Source organism: Carettochelys insculpta, chromosome 1 (assembly GCF_033958435.1).
Source record: "Carettochelys insculpta isolate YL-2023 chromosome 1, ASM3395843v1, whole genome shotgun sequence".
Classification (NCBI taxonomy): domain Eukaryota; kingdom Metazoa; phylum Chordata; order Testudines; family Carettochelyidae; genus Carettochelys; species Carettochelys insculpta.
In genome coordinates this window covers 263,760,303-263,781,905 of record NC_134137.1, presented here as the reverse complement: position 1 = coordinate 263,781,905, position 21,603 = coordinate 263,760,303, and the positions used below count along the sequence as shown (strand labels likewise).

Sequence of the window (21,603 nt, the reverse complement as noted above, 5' to 3'; positions counted from 1 at the left end):
AGAGAAGCTGCAGCTGGGAGTCACATGACTCTGGCTTAGCTGGTGTATGTAGCACACCCTACTGGCTTGTTGGGTGGGATGGGCCAGTGTTTTTGCTAGTTCAGAGTATGGTCTTGATTCGCTCCCTGCTCCCACCTGCAGCCCAGGCTCCCTGGACATTTGACGTGAAGATCAGTTAATGAGGGTAGAAAATCCAAAAACCAAATAAAAAAAGCAAAACGTTGCATTTTGTTCACAGTGACGATTCCTGCGGTTCCACCAGCAAGAAACCCGGGTATGAAACGGAGGATCCGAAGGAGGCCGGCAGACACAGTGGCCAGGAAGGCAGGTCCGACACCCTGACGCTAAAATCCCAGCATGCAGAGCGGCAGGAGGAGCAGGCAGCGGGGTGCTCCCCTCTGGTGCAGAAGCCCAGCCTCCACCACACGGGTTCCCCAGTGAGAGTGCAGCACAGCAAAGGGACGGCCACGTGTTCCCATGCAGCTGCCTCCGATTATGAACTCTCTCTTGATTTAAAGAATAAACAGGTACAGCAGCTTCCTCCTCAGGCTATGGGACAGAGGGATGGGGAGGGCGGGCCACGTTCACACCATGGTGGGCCATTTCCTTGTGAACATGCTAGCCTAGTTTTCGTCACCATCCTGTGCCTTCATCAGAGAGCAGGCCTGGGCCTACATGGTGCAGGGATCATGAAGGAAGGAACACGTGTGGGCCTCATCCAGCTTCCTCTGGCCTGGCCAGGACATCACCTCACCTCAACCCCGGTGCCCCTTGGAGCAAGTTACTCAAACTTGACTTTAGCTTGAGAAAGCCTTGCAGGCAGCGAAGGGCTGCAGAGCCCACAAGGAAAATGTCTGGTGATGAGCCCATGCTGCTACAGGTGTCCCAGAAGGCGAGGGTCCCTCAGTGTTGACGGAGAGAAGACAGGGAGTGCTCAGAGCATGCAGGTGCCCTTCATCCAAAGGAGCTACCAGAGCGTTGTGCCTTCACATAGAGCCTGCAGGTGGTTGGCTCCTTGGGGCAGGGGCTGCCTTTGTGTTCTGTACAGTGCCTAGCACGTTGTCAGTGTATCAGTAATAATAGGAGCAAAACTGCGACGGTGGCTCTTCAGATAGGCAGACTTACCAGACCGCTCTTTCAAATTATCATCCTTTTTGTCTTCACCCAAGGCACTAGCCTAGTTCAGCCCAGTCACATCTAGCCACATCTCATCTTCCTCTCAGCAGGGGATGTGAGGCTCCCACCTTATAACTGGCGAGAAGAAACTTCACCCCTCACAAACACTGTGTGGCTGGGGATTAAAACGCAGCAGATTTTCTATTCAAAAGCCTCACTCAAAGAGGAATGTTTCTATCCGTTTTGTTGGATGCGGCTCAACTGGAGGCTGCTTCATAGGCAGGTCCTGCAGACCAGGAGGCTGAGAGACTAAACAGGCAGCAGTGACACACTCTGCCTGGCTTATGATCAGTGGTAGAGAGATGTTTTTTTAAGCAGTGATAGGTGAATTATTTCTGCTTCAGAAGCATTTGCAGAGGGCCCTTTCTCCCTCTCCTCCCAGGAGCCATTTAGAGGATGAAAGTTGAATCTGAGCGGTTTCACACCCATGGAACTGCTGCAGGGAGATCATCCTTACAATGCACACAACATGCCCTAAACCAGAAAGGTCTAATTAATGACCCTAAATAATGAGCAGCAAAAATGACTTGGCTCTCTGGGCCTGAATGGTGCACTGTATATATAACTCTAGCTGGTCAGAAATCAGTTTCACAGAAAGTGAGAGCGAAAGCGAGATGATAACTTACAAGCTTCACCACAAATGGCACATGGTTATGGTGGCCCAGTTCCTCAGCTTGTGTAGACTGGCATAGCCCTGTTCAAGTCCTGAGACTTCATTGATTTATACCAGTTGAGGATCTGACCCACGGTCTCTTCATTCTAAATCCATTGAAGCACAGGCGCCCCAAACTCGGCATTTCAGACATAGCTCAAACCTGCCCTGGGAGGATCTGAGACAGGGAGAGTCTATCCCCATGTTCATTCAATTCTGGCTCCTCTCATTACTGACCTTCCATGGACCTTGGCTCTGCCATAGGCAGAACCAACTTTCCTGTGGTCAGGGAGATTGCAGTGTCCATGTTCATTCCATTCTTGGCTTTCCTTGATGGACCCCAGACCTGCCCAGGAGGAGGTGCCTTTCCCGGAGTGGAGAAGAGACCAGGTCAAGCCAGATTCAGCCACTCTCACTCACCTGAGTAAGGCCTTACACCAGGAGTCGCCCCTCTTAAATGAGGTTTCCTGTCAGGAGTCATCCCATTTCCATGAGACTTTCTGTCTGGTAAGGTACTGCTCAGTACTAGAATCGGTGGCAGAACTGGGCCCTTAGGGCTTGATTTCCTCACACTGCCACTACAACCCACCTAATCATAAAAGCTGAATTCTCTGCTCTAGTTTGGTTAAAGTATTTATTTCGCCATGGAAGAGGGCAGGTGCCTCACAGTGCTTCAAGCCACTTTTGTGCACAAGTCACGAAGGGAAATGCCCGTTGGCAGGAAGGTGGAGATGCGGGAGATGGCACACGTCCAGGATATAAAGGAGAGCCTCTGCAGAAGCACTCTGCCTGCTAACATCATGCTGACATCTTGGCAAATGGATTGCGACCACCAATTAAGGCTGTCTGCCTCCATCCAAGGGTACAGCTCTCTGTACCGTGAGAAGTGGGAGCTGGTTCCATGCCTGGACAAGCAGGGCACAGCTCCATGCTCCTGGAGGGGGCAGGGCCAGGGTCTTGGGCAGAAGGGGTGGAGCAGGGGGCTTAACCTCCCACCTCCAACCTTTAAGCCTTTCAGTGCTACCTGGGGTGCACCACCTGGGACTCAGGCAGCAATTTGAAAGGACCAGGGCTCCAGCCGCAGCCACTGCTACAGTAACAATGGTACTCACTGGAGCCCTGGGCTCTTTGACCTGCTGGGCCCCAGGGCAGTTGACTCCTTTATCCCCCATCAGCAGGCCTGACCTTGAGATGGAGCCTGTCAGGTTATTCAGAGCAGCAGCAAGCCCCTTAAAACCACAACGGGACATTAGATGATGTAGTTAGTTGAGGTGCTGAACACGGTTCCCTCTGATTTTTTCCATCCACGGGTGGAGTAAATTTTGTGATGTGCACTGAGGCATGTGCAGATGTGCACCACCCACAGAAGTACAGGCTGACCACTGCGGGTAGCTGTGAACACTCTGCTAATCAGCTGGGTGGTACTTGAATCTCTTCTGGGCAGCCCCACAAGTGCTCAGCTGTTAGGGAACACTGCTGCGGAAGAGCTGTCCCGTCAGCTGGGTAATGGAGTATGTCCAAAGTATGAAAGGCAGCGTCTTCGCTAGCACATCACCACCTCTAATGCCACAGCGGCTATGGCAGATGGAGCACACCCTGTATACGAGGGACATCGCCCCCTCACCATTGGCCCTTTTAATACAATGCTGCTCCATTCATTGTGTGGGGCTGTGGGTGCTTAGCAGAAAAGGCTCTGGGAGTGGGAGATGCAGGACGAACGTGCATAGGAAAAGTGCTGTCAGAGTTCTCAGTTTTCTTTCTTTCTTACATCAGACAAATTAGCCTGCACTGGGCAGCTTGGATCCAGTCACCCGGCCTGTTTTTCCTTCCACTATCACTGTTGTCAATAGGGGGTGACTACCTCAGCACCAGCGTAGAAAACTAGTGTAAGTGATATCAGCATCAGGCCCATTGCTTCTGGAGAGTGGAGCTGGGATATTTGTGTCAGTCTGCACATGCTGCGGGCAATGCTGCCGCAGGGATTGTGTCGCAAGTACATTCCCACCCAGGCTGGGTACTGGGGTTTGCCTGAGGCTGGGCTTGTAACAACTCCCTCTGCACTATCCCTCGTGGCTAGAGAAATTTCCCAGCTCTTCCTGCTTCAGCCACTGGGTGCTTGTCTTGAGGGCCAGGAACATGTCAAGCTAATTATTCTTTTTAATTCCTCCCTCCTGCTATTTCAGTTCCTTTGCCATTGGCTGCTGGATCACTCACTAGAGAAGAATAGTTCTGAACAGGCAATTACATGTGATTCTTAGGCTTTACTGAGACTGAGACTGAGACTGAGACAAGGCCAAGCCTGTGTGACTCTTCTCACCTCCGCAGGGGAAAGAAACGATTCCTCGAACAAGTCAGACACATTTCCGTAAGCTCCTGCTCTTCCACTCGCAGATGCGCCCGTGGCTGTGCTAAATCTTAAAATGGGGCCAGTAGCAAATGTGAATACAGGAGATCACTGAGCTGCCTGATCCTAAGGGGGCCAGAAGAGGGATTGGGGGGAGAGAGCTGGAGTGGGAGTTTTCAGGTTCTGCTCCTTAACTAGTGTGACCTTGACGAGTCTCCATGTCCCTGTTTCCCATGCTGCAAAATGGGGATCATGATACCGAGAATCCTTCGTAAAGCCTTTTGTGTTTCTGAGGTAGAAAGTTCTGTAAAAGTGCTACATTGTCTGATAGTTTGGCTGCCTTTGAGAGCTCTGAGCAGGGCTTTTAGAAAGCAGCACAGATTGGGAATACCTTTGGCATTAATTTCCCTAACAGCTTACAGTGCTTTAGCGAGTGCCAGGCATTGCAGTAACTGGGTGCCAGTGGGTTTTGGTCTGTTTTCTTAAACTCACAGGTGGCGCCTGCCTCTTCCCCTGAAAATCAATGCCGTCCACCTCTGCTGTTCAAAAACTGGCCTGTGCTTCAGATGAATCTGCCTTTTCTTTCAGGTCAGCCATTACGTCTTGTCCTGGACTCTGATAAGAATGGAGCAAATGTTTTACACTTCCCAAATGGCTGTCACCTGCTGGGAAAACTTGGATAACTACCAGGCTGCTGCTTCCCATAGTTCTGCTGGGTTTCGTGTCCTATTATTATCTCTTCTCTCAAATGGCTACTTCCCCATCTCCCCTCTCTCCCAACAGGATGGGCTTCCTTGTTTCCAATCGTGTGCGTGCGTGTGTGTGTGTGTGTGTGTGTGTGTATGTATGTATGTGTGCACACGTGTGCATATCTATATCAGGACTCCTGGGTTCTATCCCTGCCCTGGTGCAGGGAGTCTAGTATATGGTCTCGTCTGTATATATAGATGTGTGTATGCCTTGCTTATTAATCATAGAGCTGGAAGAGACCTGAAAAAGCCATCAAGTCCAGTCCCCTGCCCTAAGCAGGACCAAACCCATCAGATCAGCCCCATGAGGGCTTTGTCGAGGTGAGACTTAAACACCTCCAGGGATGGAGACTCCGCTACTTCCCTGGGTAGACCATTCCAATGCTTCACCACCCTCCTAGTGAAAAAGTTTTTCCTTATGTTCAACCTGGACCTTCCGAACCGCAACTTGAGACAATTGTTCCCTGTTCTGCCATCCGTGACCACTGTGAACAGCCTTTCTCCTGCCTCTTTGCAACCTCCCTTCAGTAAGTTGAAGGCTGTTATCAAGTCCCCTCTCAGTCTTCTCTTCTGCAGACTAAGCAGTCCCAATTCCCTCAACCTTTCTTCATAAGTCGTGTGCTCCAGCCCCCTAATTATTTTGGTCGCCCTTCGCTGGACCCTCTCCAGTGTATCCACATCCTTTCTATGACTGGGGGCCCAGAACTGGACATAGTACTCCAGATGCGGCCTCACTAAAGCCGAATAAAGAGGAACAATCACTTCTCTGGATCTACTGGCAATGCTGCTCTTGATGCAGCCTAATATGCCATTAGCCTTCTTGGCTACAATGGCACGCCGTTGACTCATGTCCAGCTTCTCGTCCACTACAACTCCCAGGTCCTTTTCTGCAGAACTACTACCGAGCCAGTCGGACCCCAGCCTGTAACAATGCTTGGGATTCTTCTGGCCCAAGTGCAGGACTCTGCACTTGTCCTTATTGAACCTCATCAGATTTCTTGCAGCCCAGTATTGCAGTTTGTCTAACTCACTCTGGACCCTATCCCTACCCTCCAGCATGTCTACCTCTCCTCCTAGCTTAGTGTCATCCGCAAACTTGCTGAGGGTGCAATCCAACTCCTCATCCAGGTCATTGATAAATATGTTGAACAGAACAGGACCCAGAACTGAACCTTGGGGCACTCCACTAGAAACCGACTGCCATCCCGACATCGAGCTGTTGATCACTACCTGCTGGGCCCGACCTTCTAGTCAGCTTTCTATCCATCTTACCGTCCATTTATCCAATCCACATTCCTTTAACTTACTGACAAGAACATTGTGGGAGACTGTATCAAAAGCTTTGCTAAAGTCAAGAGAAATCACATCCATTGATTTTCCGCTATCCACAGAGCCAGTTATCTCATTGTAGAAACTAATCAGATTGGTCAGGCATGACTTTCCCTTCATGAATCCATGCTGACTATTCCTGATCACTCTCCCCTCCTCCAAGTGCCTCAAAATGACTTCCTTGAGGAGCCCCTCCATGATTTTTCTAGGGACTGATGTAAGACTGACTAGCCTATAGTTCCCTGGATCGTCCTTCTGTCCTTTTTTAAAGATGGGCACTACGTTTGCCTTTTTCCAATCATCCAGGATCTCTACCGATCTCCATGACTTTTCAAAGATAATGGCCAAGGGCTCGTCAATGACATACGCCAACTCCCTCAGAACCCCCAGATGAATTAGGTCCAGGCCCATGGATTTATGTATGTTTAGCTTTTTTAGATAGCTCCTAACCTGTTCTTTCCCCACCAAAGGCTGTCCACCTTCATCCCACAGTGCATCACTTATCGCATTAGTCTGGGAGCTGTCCTTGTCCTTGAAGACAGAGGCAAAGAAAGCATTAAGTACTTCAGCTTTCCCTACATCATCTGTCACTGGGCTACCTCCCTCATCCAGTAGAGGCCCCACGCCCTCTCTGATCACCTTCTTCTTGCTAACATGCCTGTAGGAACTTTTCTTGTTATCCTTCACATTCCTCGCAAGTTGCAATTCCAGTTGCGCTTTCGCCTTCCTGATAACTGCCCTACATTCTCGAGCTATACTTTTATATCCCTCCCTAGGCATCTGTCCAAGTTTCCACTTTTTGTAAGCTCCCTTTTGGTGCCTAAGTTTTCCAGTGATTTCCCCAATAAGCCAGTCTGGTTTCCTACCATATTTACTTCTCTTGCTGCGCATTGGGACGGTTTCTTTCTGTGCCTTCAATAGGGCTTCCTTAAAATACTGCCAGTTTTTGTGGACTTCTTTCCCTTCGTGGTAGCATCCCAGGGGATTCTGCCCATCAGGTTCCTGAAGGAGTCAAAGTCTGCTTTTCTGAAGTCCAAGGTGTGTAATTTGCTGCTCTCTTTCCTTCCTTTGATCAGGATCCTGCAGTCTACCATTTCACGATCATGGCTTCCCAGGTTGTTAGCCACTTATACCTTCCCAATCAGTTACTCCCTGTTTGTAAGCAGGAGGTTGAGCTGTGCACGACCTCTGGTGGGGTCCTTTAGCACTTGTAGCAAGAAGTGATCTCCAACATTCTCCAGAAATTTCCTGGAAGAGGATAGGCCCTACTTGCTCATGGCGGTGGGACAGAGCAGTGACTGGGTCTGTTTGTGAGGGGACTGTGCCGCTTTGACAATGTGGACTGGAAAGCTCTGATGATATGCTGAGTTAAAGTGGGGTGGGGCCAAGGGGTAAGCTCAGGATGTGATAAGTCTCAGAAAGTGTTTCCTCCCTCCCACCAACCCTCTGCTCTTTCCTGCACCCTAGGCCAGCCCCAGCATCATTACAACTAGCCCCGCTATTATTGTGGGGGGGGGGCAGGTGGGAGTGGAGTAAATGGCATGGAGATGCTTCGACTTTGGTTCTGCAGTGCTACATGGTGAGTAGCTGGATGTGCGAAGCAGGTGTGCTCCAGGGCAAGTCTGAGTGATGGCTCAGGGCTAGATCCACCGCTGCACTTCACCTGGGGCAGCTGCTGACACCAGTGTTAGGCGAGCCCACGTGGTTCCCACTCTGCTCTGGCCCCCACATCACATTCGTGTAAATGACTGTCCAAGGCAGAGGAGAATCTGGCCCTTGTGGGTAGGCGCCAGCTGTCATTCTCTGCAGTCAAGGCTGCGTGGGACAATCCAGGGCCCTGAGACATGCTTTGCCCCTGCAATGTGGACCCCACCTCCCACTCGGAGTGGCACGGTCTTCCTTCTGTTTGGAAGCAGCAGTGGGGTGCTCACTCCCTTACGGACAGTGTGCTTTCTCCCCTGGTGAAGTGAAGGGTGTCAGTAATTGGGACTATAGGCCTTAACCCAGCAGCTGGAGTATATCTGTAGGGGTGGAAGGCTGAGTCCAGAGCATTTTTCACCTACCACGCAGAGTTATTTCCTGGGCTGGCATCCACCAAAGCCTCCTCACTCCTGCTGCTGTAGCTCTTGGAGTTATAGCTTATTGAGATGTCTGGGGCATTTCTAAAGCTATTGTTCTAAGCTCTCTGCAGATGCAGGCAGACACTCTGTTCACTTTCTGAAGGTTGGCTTTGCAGCGGTGAGGTCTGGAAGCCTGCTGAAAAAGAAAAAGAAAGCTGAGAGTTTGATGCAATCACATGACTCCAGGAGCTGGGCCCCTAGATGCGGATGTAGCCTGCCTATGGCTTGAACCTGGTCCTGTCCACAGTGCGTGTGTAAAAAACCCCTTGCACACAGCCCCCTGGAGACTGTAGGACCAGAAAGGCAGACAGTGCGGGAGGACAGATGGTGACTCTCTTTGGGATACTAGGCACTTAGCCACGTACTCCCTTCTTTGCCCTTGTTCTTTTTAGTAGAGAGAAGTAAGTGGTGGTTGCACAACTGCTTAAATGTTAATGCAGAATTGAGCCTCCCTGTGCTGGCTGTTCTGTGTTCACAGTGTCCCTTGCATTCTCACTCTATCTCACACACACACTCTGCTGTGTACCTGTGCTGGCTGTTCTGTGTTCACAGTGTCCCTTGCATTCTCACTCTATCTCACACACACACTCTGCTGTGTACCTGTGCTGGCCAGAACAAAGACACCAAAGGGGACCTGCCAGGCTCAGCAGTTTAGACTCAGTCTCAGTAGGAATAATTAGGGCTTGTTCTTTCTGCTTCCCTCAGCAGCATCATCCGTCATCTTCATCCCCTTCCCTCCCCATGCTCCCATGTTGTCCTCTACTGATCACACCCCAGGACTAAGGCTGGGGTGATGGATGAAGCAGACAGATAGCATCCTCTTCTGGTACATGTCTTGGGCTTCACTTGCAGAGCAAAACTGAAGTCAAGACTGGGAAAAGGAAATAGCGTTTGGATTTCTGTGGGAAACTGGCCAGATGGTAGCACAGAAATGGCAGCAATGAAGTGCACAGGGTAGGCCTAGTGGCTGGTTTGTTCTGACTAATGTTGTCATGTCTCCTAACTCTGTGTGTGTGTGCGCACGCACAGGGGGAGGGGAGTTAGCAGCTCAGGAGGTAGTTCATAGTCTAGAGCCTCTTGACATTTATCCTTAATAATTTTTCTCATCCTTTAATGTCTCTCACATTCCGACCACTTTCCTTTTCCTCCCTGAGTTGTTTCCGTCTGGGGAGCTAGTACCTGAACAACACAAAGTGCTCTGGGGCAAAGAGTGGAGCTTAGTTAGGAGCGTGACTCTGAGAGAGATAGACTGCATCGTGTCATATGCCGAGCAACTGCAATGCCTGTTGACTGCTGTGGAAGTTGAGGACACTTGTTCATGGGCCTGGCTCCATTGGCTTTAATCTCAGCCCTACTTTCATGGTTAAAATTCCTTAGCTTTTTCTTGTTCACAGTGACATCCTGTTTTTCCGGAGGCACTTGGCTGAGGGGCAGAGATGTGTTAATGGAGCTTTGGGAGAGGGGATGGGCTGGGCCCTTTCAGACTGCTGCCGAGTGGAGGGTTACACTGCAGGAGTTCTGTGCTTGTGTTGACAAGACTCTTCTCTGAGTAATTTCACAGGCTGGTGTCCCATTGCCAGGACAGCACCGTATTACAGTTCACAGTGCCAGTGTCTCCGCTGGCTTTGCCAGGCTACTGCCGTGAGGATGCTCGCACTGCTGGTGTTTTGTCAGGGATCAGCTGGGAGGAAGCTTACACAGTGGATACTCCAGCTGGCATTTCCAAAGCACAGCTTTGAGGGCCCCCGTACCATCAATGCTCCAGCAGTCATGGCCTGGGCACTGCTGTGAGGGACCTCATTCTGCCGCAATCTCAGCAGGTGTGCTCAGGACACCGCAGTGTAGAGAAGGGCTAATGGAGTATTGGAGGTCTCGCTGAGTGTCATTGCTAACTAATCAGTGTTTCCATTGGGGTCATGGCCAGCCTTCAAAAGTCGATTAAAAATCTTGTTGGTGTGTGTGTTTCAGATCGAAATGCTAGAGCACAAGTATGGAGGACACCTGGTCTCTCGCAGGGCAGCCTGCACCATCCAGACTGCCTTCCGCCAGTACCAACTCAGCAAAAACTTTGAGAAGATCCGGAATTCCCTGCTGGAGAGCCGCATGCCCCGCCGAATCTCACTGAGAAAAGTCCGGGTCCAGAACTCTGAAAGCTTCTCTGCTGAGAAAGCCCTGGTGGAAGGATACAACTTTGTGGGCATCCCCTTGGTGAGATCCCCATCTTTACCAGTTACCATCAGCGGGGCACTGACTGAACTGGAGGACTCTTTCACAGAACAGGTTCAGTCCCTGGCCAAGTCTATTGATGATGCTCTCAGTACATGGAGCCTCAAGACGATGTGTTCCCTTCAAGATGGCAGCTCATACCAGATCAGAGAGACCTTCAGCGCCAGCTCAATGCAGCCGAACCAGGATTTGGAAGTTGAACTGAAGGAGCAAGAGAAGGAGGAAGGACTGCTGACTGATACTTTGCCCAAGAGCAGCAGCACCCTCATGATGGCCTTCCGGGATGTCACGGTCCAGATTGACAACAAGAATATCTCGGTCTCATCATCTACCTCGGTGTCCATGGCGAACTGTCTTGGCAGCAGTGCCCAGGCTGGGCTCTCCCAAGCTGCCAGAATTGAAGAAAGCCCAGGGGATGGGGAAAAGGAAGACAAAAAGGCCCAGGCTGCCCTGGAAGGGCTGCCAGACTCCAGGGTCCTCCAGAACAGTCACACCTTCACCGAGGTGAATGTTAACACCAATGGTTTGGGGGGAGGGGCGATTGAGCCAGGACAAATGGTGATACAGAAACTCCAGTTTGACTCAAACAATGAGACTGGGCAGAGCAAGGGCTCCGAGTCTGAAATCGCTGACAACTCTGAACAGCTGAGCAGCAGCAGCACCTCCACGTCAGCCAAGTCAGCCTCTGAGGTGTCTTCGAAGGAAGCGCTGCAGGCCATGATTCTAAGCCTCCCGCGGTACCACTGTGAGAATCCAGCCAGCTGCAAATCTCCCACACTCTCCACAGACACCATGAGGAAGCGGCTCTACCGCATTGGGCTGAACCTCTTCAATATGTAAGTGGCTAATTGGACTAAATCCTTTAATCTCACACAGCTTTCTCCATTAATGCCAATAAGAAGCTATAAAATGGTATTGGGCTAGATTCATCCCTAGCTGCAAATCTTCGTGTTCTAGACTGAAACCAGGTAGCACCTGAAATCAGGTCCCCAATCCACAGTGCAGGGCTTTGCCCTACAAGTACAGGTTGAACCTCTCTAATCCAGCACCCTTGGGACCTGACCGGTACCAGACAAGAGAATTTGCCAGACCACAGGCGGTCATCTTGTTTAGCGCGTTGCCAACATTTCCACTGCTTACTGGGCTCTTAGAAGACATTTGGGGTAAATTAGAGCTAAATAATAGCACAGAACAGGGAGAGCCAGGACTGGTGGTTGTAAAGAAACTCTGTGGGACCACAGGAAACTTGGCCACACCCATGATAAATGTTCATCCAGCTAACTAAAATCATGCTGGATTAGAGATGTTGCTGGGTCAGAGTGCCGGATTAGAGAGATTCAACTTGTAATGAACTTAGGTTCTCTAATTGCTGTCCTGATACTCCATCATAGCTGGGGAGTGAACCTCACACTCCAGGGTTACTATCCAGAATGCTGAAGGTGGAAACCTGGTCACGGGTTTGCCCAGCTGGGGTAGGGACGCACGACCCCCTTCATTAGTGACAACGGGGCACTCTTGGATGGAAGTTGTCCCCAAGCTGTGGTTTCTGTGGGGCTTTGTTGAATGAGAGCTGAACCGAGGACTTGTGTTTAGAGTGCTGAGAACTTAACTAGCTGAGAGAGAGGACCCTGGCTGCTGTTTTCCTTTCAGTAGTTTGGGGAGAATTCTTCACCTGACAGACCCAATTTAGTCATCGCAATCTATTGCACAGCTCAGAATGATGTCCTGTGAAAAACGCTGTCAGTGTGAAAGCAAAGGCAGAGCTGCCTAGAGATTAGAGTCAGAGGAGGTAACATGGAAGGTCACGTACCTTCGGTTCATGGAAGGCAGTTGAGACTCTGTGAGGAACTTTGGGTTGCCTCATTGCTTCTAAGTGAGACTCTGTTGATTGCCTTGAACCCCTGGGAAATACAGTTCTTTGCCCTTTTATAATTTGATCATGTCACTCTTCACTTTGGTATTCATCCAGTCCCTGGATGGCAACGTTAGAAGAATGATTTCCGAGAGCCCAGACTGTATTCTAGGGAGAAATTTTGCACGTGTGCATTAAGAGGGGTCTTTTTATGGAGCATGGATAGGAGCCAGGAGAGTGATTCCCTATGGATGGATTGCACTGTGAATTGTGGAGTGAATGATATGAAGACACAGGGTTCTGAATGGGTGCTCTGGTCCCAGAGCAACCCTTATATTAGGTGTTTACCAGATAGCCTTGGGGCACATGGTTGTGAGACACTTTTGGGGCACACACAGATCTGGATGGGAGATGGGAATGGAACATGGACAAGTCTGAGCATAATCTGCCAGAAAGAGGCTTGGAACGTCCTCAGGTCTGGCTGGGAGTCATGTGGAGACTGTAACACAGGGGATGCGAGAGTTGGATTTGGGGCACATGGGTCTGGTTACATAGAAGACAGGGTCAGGTCTGCCTGACTGTTTTCAGAGACAGGTCTCAGGCCAGTTTGTATCTGAATGGGGATGTTATTGAGATGGACTCAGAACTCAGTTCTGTGTGAGCTAAATGCTTACATATTCATAGACATGCCTGACAACTGTGCTGGCACCAATCTGTTTTTGTCTGGCTCCCATTATGTGTATAGCTGACACGAGCACTGAGCTGATGGGAAGGCAGAGGGGTGAATGTTTTTTTCCTTGCTACTCCTGCAGTCAAGTTGGCCGAGGCACACATGATGAATCAGCAGCTTCTTGGCTGCATTTTGTCTTACTCCACTCACTGACCCAGGCCCACCACAGCTCCTTGGTCTCTGTGTGACTGGAGTCCTATGAAATGCACATTGTTCAGAACCACATTCTCCTGGTCACCCTTTTCTACCCTCTTGTGACCAGTCTCATGCCTCTCACCCATTAGGGTTGGTTTTCTCTGACATGTATTTGAGAGGGAAAGGGACCAACTCATCAGTCCTGGACAGATAATTCTCCTGTAGATCCTCATCACTTCCCAGCAAGGGCAGCAGCAGGACAAGCTTCTCTTGAGGAGACACACCCATGCGCCCCAAAGAGGACCCCCTCTGGGGCTGAGAAGGTGACTCAGTCCATGTGGCCCATGCATTCCTTATCTCCCCCTCCCACCCCCCAAGGTTTCCAGCAAAGAGGCCACTTGATTGGTGGTTACAGTGATGTGGACACACTAGAAACTAGACCGGGACCAGGAAACCCATTTCATGTATTGCCATCAAACGGTATTGATTTTCGGCTCCCTCTGGCCTGACCAAAAAGCGAAAGGCTCTGTGGTTTATTAACAATCTCACTGTGCTCTGTGGTCCCCCGGCAGAGTTTTCAGCAAGTGATATTCTGGATTGGAACTGGCCCCCTGGGAATGTATTGATTGCATTTATGCTGCAGCATTTTCCCCTGTCCCCACTCTGCACGGCGAGGGGGTGGAGTTCCTGGACCGGAGAGCTCCTTATGATGCAGTGCTGCTCTAATAACTGTTAGTGCGTGGGCAGCAGGCTGTGTGGGTGGAGGGAAAGCCAGCAGGGCTGTAGGATCCCTGCAGCACATACTGGCTATGCTTAGCTTCTGAGCAACAGAGGGAAACGCCAGGGGCCAAATTCAGAAGTGAGGTAAGTAGAGATGTAAGATATGCCACTTGGATACAAGAAGGGAAGGAAAGCGGCACCGAGACACTCAGTATTTTGGTGTGTGGCATTCAGTCACAGTGCTGCTTGAGAGTGCCTGGTGCCTTTTAGGCCTTTTTTGGGGAACAAATGCCACCCCGACAATAACAGGTGGAAAACTCCCTTTAGTTCAGGGCAGTTTGGAGCACTTAGAGCATATTATGTTCTGGCTGCAGCTAAGGAAGAGCTGGGAATGAAGAAGTGTTGGGGCTGAGGGGAGCCACTTTATTTCACATTGTCCTGTGTCTTACTTTTTCTGCATGGTCCTTCCTCAACCCATCCATCCGTCCCCATGGCCAGACAGTTCCATTGTCTGGCCACAGTCTGCTCTCGGCCACAATGGGCTAAAGCCAGAGGAGAGCCACTGGCTTCGGTAGAATTACTCTGGATTCGCACGAGTAGCAGAGGCCAGCCCTTGGCATTTGGACATTGTGTTGTCCTCTGCTGAGATGCCCCAGCAGTGCTCTTTCCCAGCACTTCTGTGGCTGAATTTGAATCTAACACCCATGCACGAACAACCCCTTGGCAGTGCTTGTTGCACTGACACTTGAGAGGCGATGTACAAGTCTTGTGGGGCAGCAGGCAAGCGCCTTCTGCCCCATGCACACGGTGTGTTGAGGAGGTATTCACCCGTGGGGTACTGGATGAAACTCCCATGTGCATACTGCGTGGGTTGAATTGCTGTTTTTCTACAAGGATTATCAAGTCATCGGTTTCAGTTCATGCTGTTCCATGGTACTAGGTATAATACCGGCACATGCACTCTTGTCTGTCCTAGGGGGCCTTCCCACAGGGGTGGGTGGTGCACTCTCTGGTGCGCAGTTCCGTCCTGGGTACAGATGAGTCGTGTGCTCAGTCCCTGATCACCAGGAAGCTCTAAGCAGTAGAAGTCAGGGAGGAATCAGGCACTTGGTACTATTCTGTTTGCCCCAGGAAGCCACTTGTGCAAATTCATTCACTGAGCCCTTTAAACTTTCCCCAGCACCGGGGCTAACTACAGAAATGGGACCCTCCTGCCTCCCTTGTGAGGAAGCACCTGCCACCCTGGGTCAGAGAATGACAAGAGCTTTGGAGACCATCTCAGTGTGCACTGATGCCCCGGTGCATCTGCCAGCCAGCCAGCCAGCCAGAGTGCTACCGGCTGCAGTGCATGAGGCGTGATGGCCTGCCAGAGGGGCGGGGGAGCAGGGGCAAAAGAGATGCATGCAAACCTCAAGTACGTCCCTCTGTGCCAGACCCAGACATTCACACTCTCACACAGGAAGACACAGGCACTCCCAGGGATACAGAAATAACAGCACCCAGAGGCAAACGCGTGTGGGTGACCCACACCCACACTTTTATGCCCAGAAACACCCATGATCTCAGAGACGCTCCTGCCCACAACAGTGCATGTGCACAACATGCATTCAGGCCCAGCCGCTTGCAGAACAACAAGCACTTGCACAGTCACACACGTGGAACTCTCATAGAGCTACAGCAGCAGACAGACAGACGGACGGACGGACTCAAACATACTACCATGGCACGCCGAACCGCTTGGGGGTGGGGGCTGCAGGGAAGGCTGTGCCCTCATCTCCCTGTTCTCAGTGCACTTGCAAGCGCCTGTAGAGAGGTGCCACAGGGGCTTCTGTCTTTGTAGTCAGAACCATTTTTATCCCCTGAATGTGTGACGCAGCAGGGGCAGAGTGAAGCCAGATGGATCTCCTGCTGGCCGTGCCCTGTCCCAGGCCTGTCTCCAGCATGCGCGTTGATGGCAGGAGTGTGGGAGAGGACTGGCCAAGGGGACTGCTGCCAGAGACAGCAGTGCCCCAAAGGGAGTGTCTAGCTCACCGTCCCCACCCTTCTCTTCCAGAAATCCAGACAAAGGGATCCAGTTCCTGATCTCCCGGGGCTTCATCCCTGACACGCCCATCGGGGTGGCACATTTCCTGCTCCAGCGCAAGGGCCTCAGCCGCCAGATGATCGGGGAGTTCTTGGGCAACAGCAAGAAACAGTTCAACAGAGACGTCCTGGAGTAAGTGCGGCGCATCCACCCCTCACCCCTTCTGAGTGTGCCCGGCCCCCTTCCCAGCCCCCTTTCAATAGGCGTGCTCCCACCCCATCTCCGCCCTCCCCACTCTGGGGATGTGCCCCCACGGGCCCTGCATGGCCCCTCCAACGCCGAGTGAGTGTGCCTGCCCTTCCCCTCCTCCCCGCCCCTCCCCCAGTGAGTGTGCTCCAGAGGGACAACCAGAAAGAGTGAGAGGGTCGCACGAGTGGCCCTCCTTCATCTCAGTGGGCTGCAGAAGCCTGTAGCCCACTGGGATTCCACTTGTGGTGCTGTGCACCCTCTGTCAGCCCCCCTCCTCCCCTAGGCCTCTGACGCATTGGGGCACAAGAGCCCCTCCCTTCCTACTCCTCCCCCTCCTTCTCAGCACTTTCTGAGCACCACAGATTGCCTGATCCATGCTCCACCCCAGCCTTCTCCCTCCCTCCCTCCCAGAGCTGGAACAGTTGTGAGCGGCTGACTTGGGGTGTTCCAGCTCCGGGAGGGAGGGGAAGAAGTGGGACTGGAGCATGGATCAGTGGATTTGGGGTGCTCGGAAAGCGCTGGGAGGGAGGGGCAGAAGGAAGTGCAGGGCTCCGGTGCCTCAGCGCGAGAGGTGTGTTTGGGAGAGAAACAGAGAAGGGGTGCATGGGCCACAGGGGGATCCCCAGAGGGCTGCATGTAGCCTGTGAGTCACAGGTTGCCCACTGCTGCCTTACATGCATGCCTTCCTGCCTCCCAAGGAGCTGTTGCGTGTCTGCTTTCTTTGGAGCTGCTGCAGCAGTTGTTCTGGCCTTTCAGCGTCTCTTCCCCCAGAGCTCCTGCAGCCAGCTAGGGTTAAGGTTATAACCTCCGACCTGAGTGAGCTCACGCTGGTAACGCTGAGCTGAGTGAGTGGGAGATGAAGCCACACAGCTTCCTCGGGGGTTAGTTAAAGATCCTGTGGTGTTCTATGGGGTGATGGGGGTAACAAGGGGAAGAGAGGTGCTGCCTCGTGGTTGGGAGACAGGCTTGGGAGTCAGGAGAGCTGGTTCCATCCCCACCTCTGTCACAGACCTGTAAAATGGGGCTGAGAAATGGGGGGAGGTCAAGCTATGGGGATTTGTGAAGTGCTTGGAAAACCTTGGCTAACAGACACCCCAGTAAGGAATTGTGATGACCTTTGCCATCCCCGAAGGCTGGCCAACAGTCCCATTTCACCTGCTTCCGTGGGCTGAGGTTGTCTTTCCCCACAGCTTCCTCCAGCACTGTTTCTGTGGGGTCCCCCAGCCTCCTTAGTCTGCCTCAGACCCCCTTCTGCTCTGGTGCAGCTGCTGCCCTTGGTGGGTCATTCCACTAGCCTCTGCTCACGCTGGTTCTTCTCTGGTCCTGCAGGTCGTATGGCTCTCTGAGCCCCTTCCATAAGCCCTGCATTTCAGGCTGGAGACTGCTAGTTGCTTTTTCAGGTCCTTATCTGCTTCCCCAGCACCTGCCTCCAGCCAGTTCAACCCTCCTCCCCACCATGGTCTGCAGGGCACGGCCCAGCTGCTGCCTCCTGACTTTGGGATGGAGCAGGGGGACAGGATGAGTCTTACCTGGTCTTCTGGCCCACACATGAGAGGTCAGGCTTTCCTCCAAGACCAGTTCTCCAAAGGTCCCAGGCTGTGTGCTGGTCTCCCTCACTACTGGCCCAGGTGACTGGCCTGGGTTTTCTTTATTGCCTGGCCCTGAAGAATCTATTCCCCTTCAGCTCACTCATATAGGGGAGGGGCAGGGGCACTCTCAGAAGGGGCAGGGGAGGGTGGTAGAAGGAGTGGAACCCCTCCCACTCTGCTCTCGGACCACAGCAAACACCACCACTAGGGACAGACCCAGAGACAAACTCTCCTGAGAACAGCAAGAGCAGCGAGGGTTTGAGCCTGTGTGTGGGCTAAGTCCCGCTCCTCAGCAGCAGGGATAGCTCCCTTTCTTGGGACCTGATCCTGTGAGATTGTTTCTAAAGTCACTGGAAGACAACAAAACCGCTCAGCACCAGCCCTCCAGAGAAGCTCAGCATGGGCCCTAAGGTTATTTCTGTTAGCATGTGTCCTAGCTCTCAGCTAGATCCTTCTTTCCTTAGGGGTGGAAGGTTTGTACTAAATACCTTGTTATAAAGCACAGATGGACCTGAACAAGGTGCCCGTCCTCTCCCTGTTTTCCCTAACGTTGACACCCAGATTCCACAGCTAGGACCTCTGATGAACAGAGCTGAATTTAGACCCTCAAATCCCGCTTCCACTCCCGACTCCCACAAACCTGGGAAAGAAAGAGATGTCAAACCAGGAGCAAGGCTTGGATCCTGCTTTCAAGGCCCATCTCTGCCATAAATGCCATGTTACATCTCAGGGTTATTTTACTGTCACAGGTACCTGGCCATGTACCCTGCCCTCCTTCTTCATACTCTGTGTGCGAATGGATCCAGCCGTAATTGAGATACGCGGTCTCTCAAATCATTTCATGCTGAGTGCCACAATTAAAAGTAATTGCTTTTTTCTCCAGCAGGCAATGTGTGGGCTGCATCTCCAGACAGAGCCTCTTAAAATCCAAACCCATTCTCAGTGCAGAGAGGGCTGTTGCAATAGCAGTAGGTGGATAATTCCTGCTAGCCTAGGGTTGTGCATCAGCCCCCACTGGCAATGGTCTTACCTGTCTCCTGGGTAAACAACTGATGTGCGAGGGCTCTGTAAGAAACATTCCTACCCTAGAGCCTGCCTGCGCCATGCATCCCTGTGCAAATACAGCGTAGACGCTGTGTGATTATTACACAGCACGCTGGGCATGTCAGGAGAGCTGTGAGTGTGTGTGCATTGTGGTGGGCTAATGTATCTGGCTACTGTCCTCCTCTCACGTAGCATTTAGCAAAGGCAAAGGAGAATCAATGGGTCCCTTTTATAGAGGGATGTAAAAGTTCTGTGACTTGTTGTCATGGGACAAGTGCACCCCCTTTTTACCCTTTTGGGGCTGGGGCAGAGCACAGTGGCCCCACACTTACATCCAGCCAGCTGTCCTTCTGCTCAGGGCAGTAACAGCTAATGGCCAACGCCTAGATGGTTGGTCTTCTTCACAGGGCCATGTGACCTAGTGGCCAGCGTCAGCAACCTGTCCAGGTGTGCTCCATCTGTGGTGTTCAGTGCTATCACCAATGCTCTCCTTCCTTCTTTCAGCGGCACAAGGAGTCACATTCTCACAAGTGCTCCGCTGGCAGCTCTGTGTACCCCAGAGAGAGCATCTGAGCGAGTGACAGACCTACCCTGGGATCATGATGGAGTGCACGGCTGTGACATCTGTGTGTGCAAATTACACACGGCAGCCTGAGAACCCTGCCCTGCGTTGTTGCTGCCATTTTAATTATTCATGAGATTTACTGTGTTAATTTAGCTGTAGTGTCATATGAAGAGCAACAAAACAGTCGTGTTGGAAATGGGAGCTGCAAGCATTCTTCCTATCAGAGCCAGGTTCAATTAACCAAACCAAATTAATAAATAATAGGACAGGCTTTAAAACAGCTGTGAAAGTCTCCAGCCTCCCTCCTGCATGCAAGAGCTGAGCAGCGCGGCACAGGCCACAAAGGACTGGCTCAGCATTCGTAGCTTCTCAGGAGATGCTCCTTGGATTCCGCGGGCATTTGGGGCTGTTCAAGACCTCCATTCAGGCAGACGGGCAAGTGGCCTTCCATCTGTTCATTGTGTCATTAACAGAATTACTAATTGCGCATATATTTTTGTGCCGCCCTTTAAAAATTTGACCTCTTTAATTTATGCTCAGAGGCAGACAACAGGAATATACTCTGTAGGTCACACTGTATTCTAAATAGCCAGGGGTGTAAAGATCTTTTACTAGCAAAAGATTTTGCCACTTTGGTAAATTATTCCCTCCCTTTCCCCTGCCCCTTCCCCCATTTAGGACTTTTAAGCCTCTACAAGCCTTGAAATAATACTTTCCCTTCCAACTACCTGGCCTCCTTGTCTCATCTAATTCCATCTCACCCAATCACATCTACTATCATCAGCATGGGAGCAGCGTGCTCTGTGGTGTTTGAACGCACTATGGGTCATATTTTCAAAAGTGGCTAGTGACAGAAGAGTCCAGGTTCCACCAAAAGTCACTAGGACTGCGCTTCTAAGGGCTTTTCTGCGCAGGGGTGTCTGCCAGCATCTTGTGCACTTTTGCAAATCCCATCCTGTTCCTTTGTTCCATGCTCAATCAATAAGCCATTCCAGTGCAAGAACCTGCCCTCTGACTGAAGAGGGCCATCACGTGTCCTGCTGGATCCCAGTCCCGCTGCTTCCGCAGGAAGCTAGACAGACTTAGTTTTTGAGAGCTGGCATCTGGGCCAGGGTCACTGCCCCTGCCTCCAGGAGCTGCACAGAGCCAGAGCACATGTGGACCAAGGCAAGCCCCCAGCCCTTTTTTCTGGCTGGAGTGCTGGCCAGAGTGGGGCACATCCACAACCCTTCTCCCCAGCGGGTGCTTGAGGCCTGGAGTAAAAGGTCTGAGAAGCTGGACTCAGCCTATGAGCTATAGTATGCCCAACCCAGTCTAGAGATGCAGCCCCAGTGTATGTGGCCACTGCACCACTGATCTTATTGCAAAGTGATTTTTAAGATGTCTGCATAGCCTGTATTCCGCACAATCTATCAGACTGCTCACGTAGCCACATGGGAAGTGAGAACTGACAGCAGTCCCAGTGTTTTGTACCATGAGCAATGTTCTCATTCGTGCCCTCAACTCTTTCTCCAGCCATTCTTTCTTCCGTGCTTCTTTAGTCTGAGGCTTGATTGCTTTTGTTTTCATTCACGTATTCATTCTTTCACTCTTTCTTTCTCTCTGGTACTTTCTCTCTTGCCTTTGTTGCTGTTCATCGGTTCACATTGGCTCTTTGTTTGCCTTTGTTCAGTTCTTTTGGGTACTCTTTCTTCCATCCCCTCTGCTTTTGTCTGAGGAATTTCATGTTCTTGATTCATTCATGAGCTGGTTCATGTGACGCGTGCCATGAATGAAGCTGGCAGCGTCACGGAGCTGGAGTGCTTCTGCTTTGGGTCACAGGATCCCAGAAAGGTCCACGCAGCTGTCCTGATTCATTTGTTCCTGGAGGAGGGCTGTTTTTGACCCGAGGAGATGTTGCAGTGAATAGGGGCAGGTCACTGTGAGAATGTGAGTGCTGAGTTTGTTCTGACGCATTCTCCTTCTGGGCATGCTGCTCGCCTCACTGCCAGACACACGTTGCCTTCCCTTTCTCTAATGGGCAGTGAGGCAGAAAGGGGCTCCTCTTGGGAGATGGAAATGCACAGCTAGAAGCACGAGGAGGCAGCTCTCAGCAAAGGA

At 51.5% G+C, this 21,603-nt stretch overlaps 1 protein-coding gene across 1 annotated transcript in view; it reads left to right on the top strand.

Moving 5' to 3' along the window:
- The first annotated feature begins 396 nt into the window (after positions 1-396).
- The window catches only part of IQSEC3 (IQ motif and Sec7 domain ArfGEF 3), a 36,502-nt gene continuing 15,295 nt past the window's right edge, over positions 397-21,603 (top strand). Inside the window, exons 1-4 of the mRNA XM_074983779.1 lie at positions 397-527; positions 10,339-11,100; positions 11,173-11,432; positions 16,087-16,248. Coding sequence (XP_074839880.1) covers positions 10,345-11,100; positions 11,173-11,432; positions 16,087-16,248 — 1,178 coding nt within the window. The 5' untranslated portion in view covers positions 397-527; positions 10,339-10,344. The remainder of the gene's footprint in view (positions 528-10,338; positions 11,101-11,172; positions 11,433-16,086; positions 16,249-21,603) is intronic.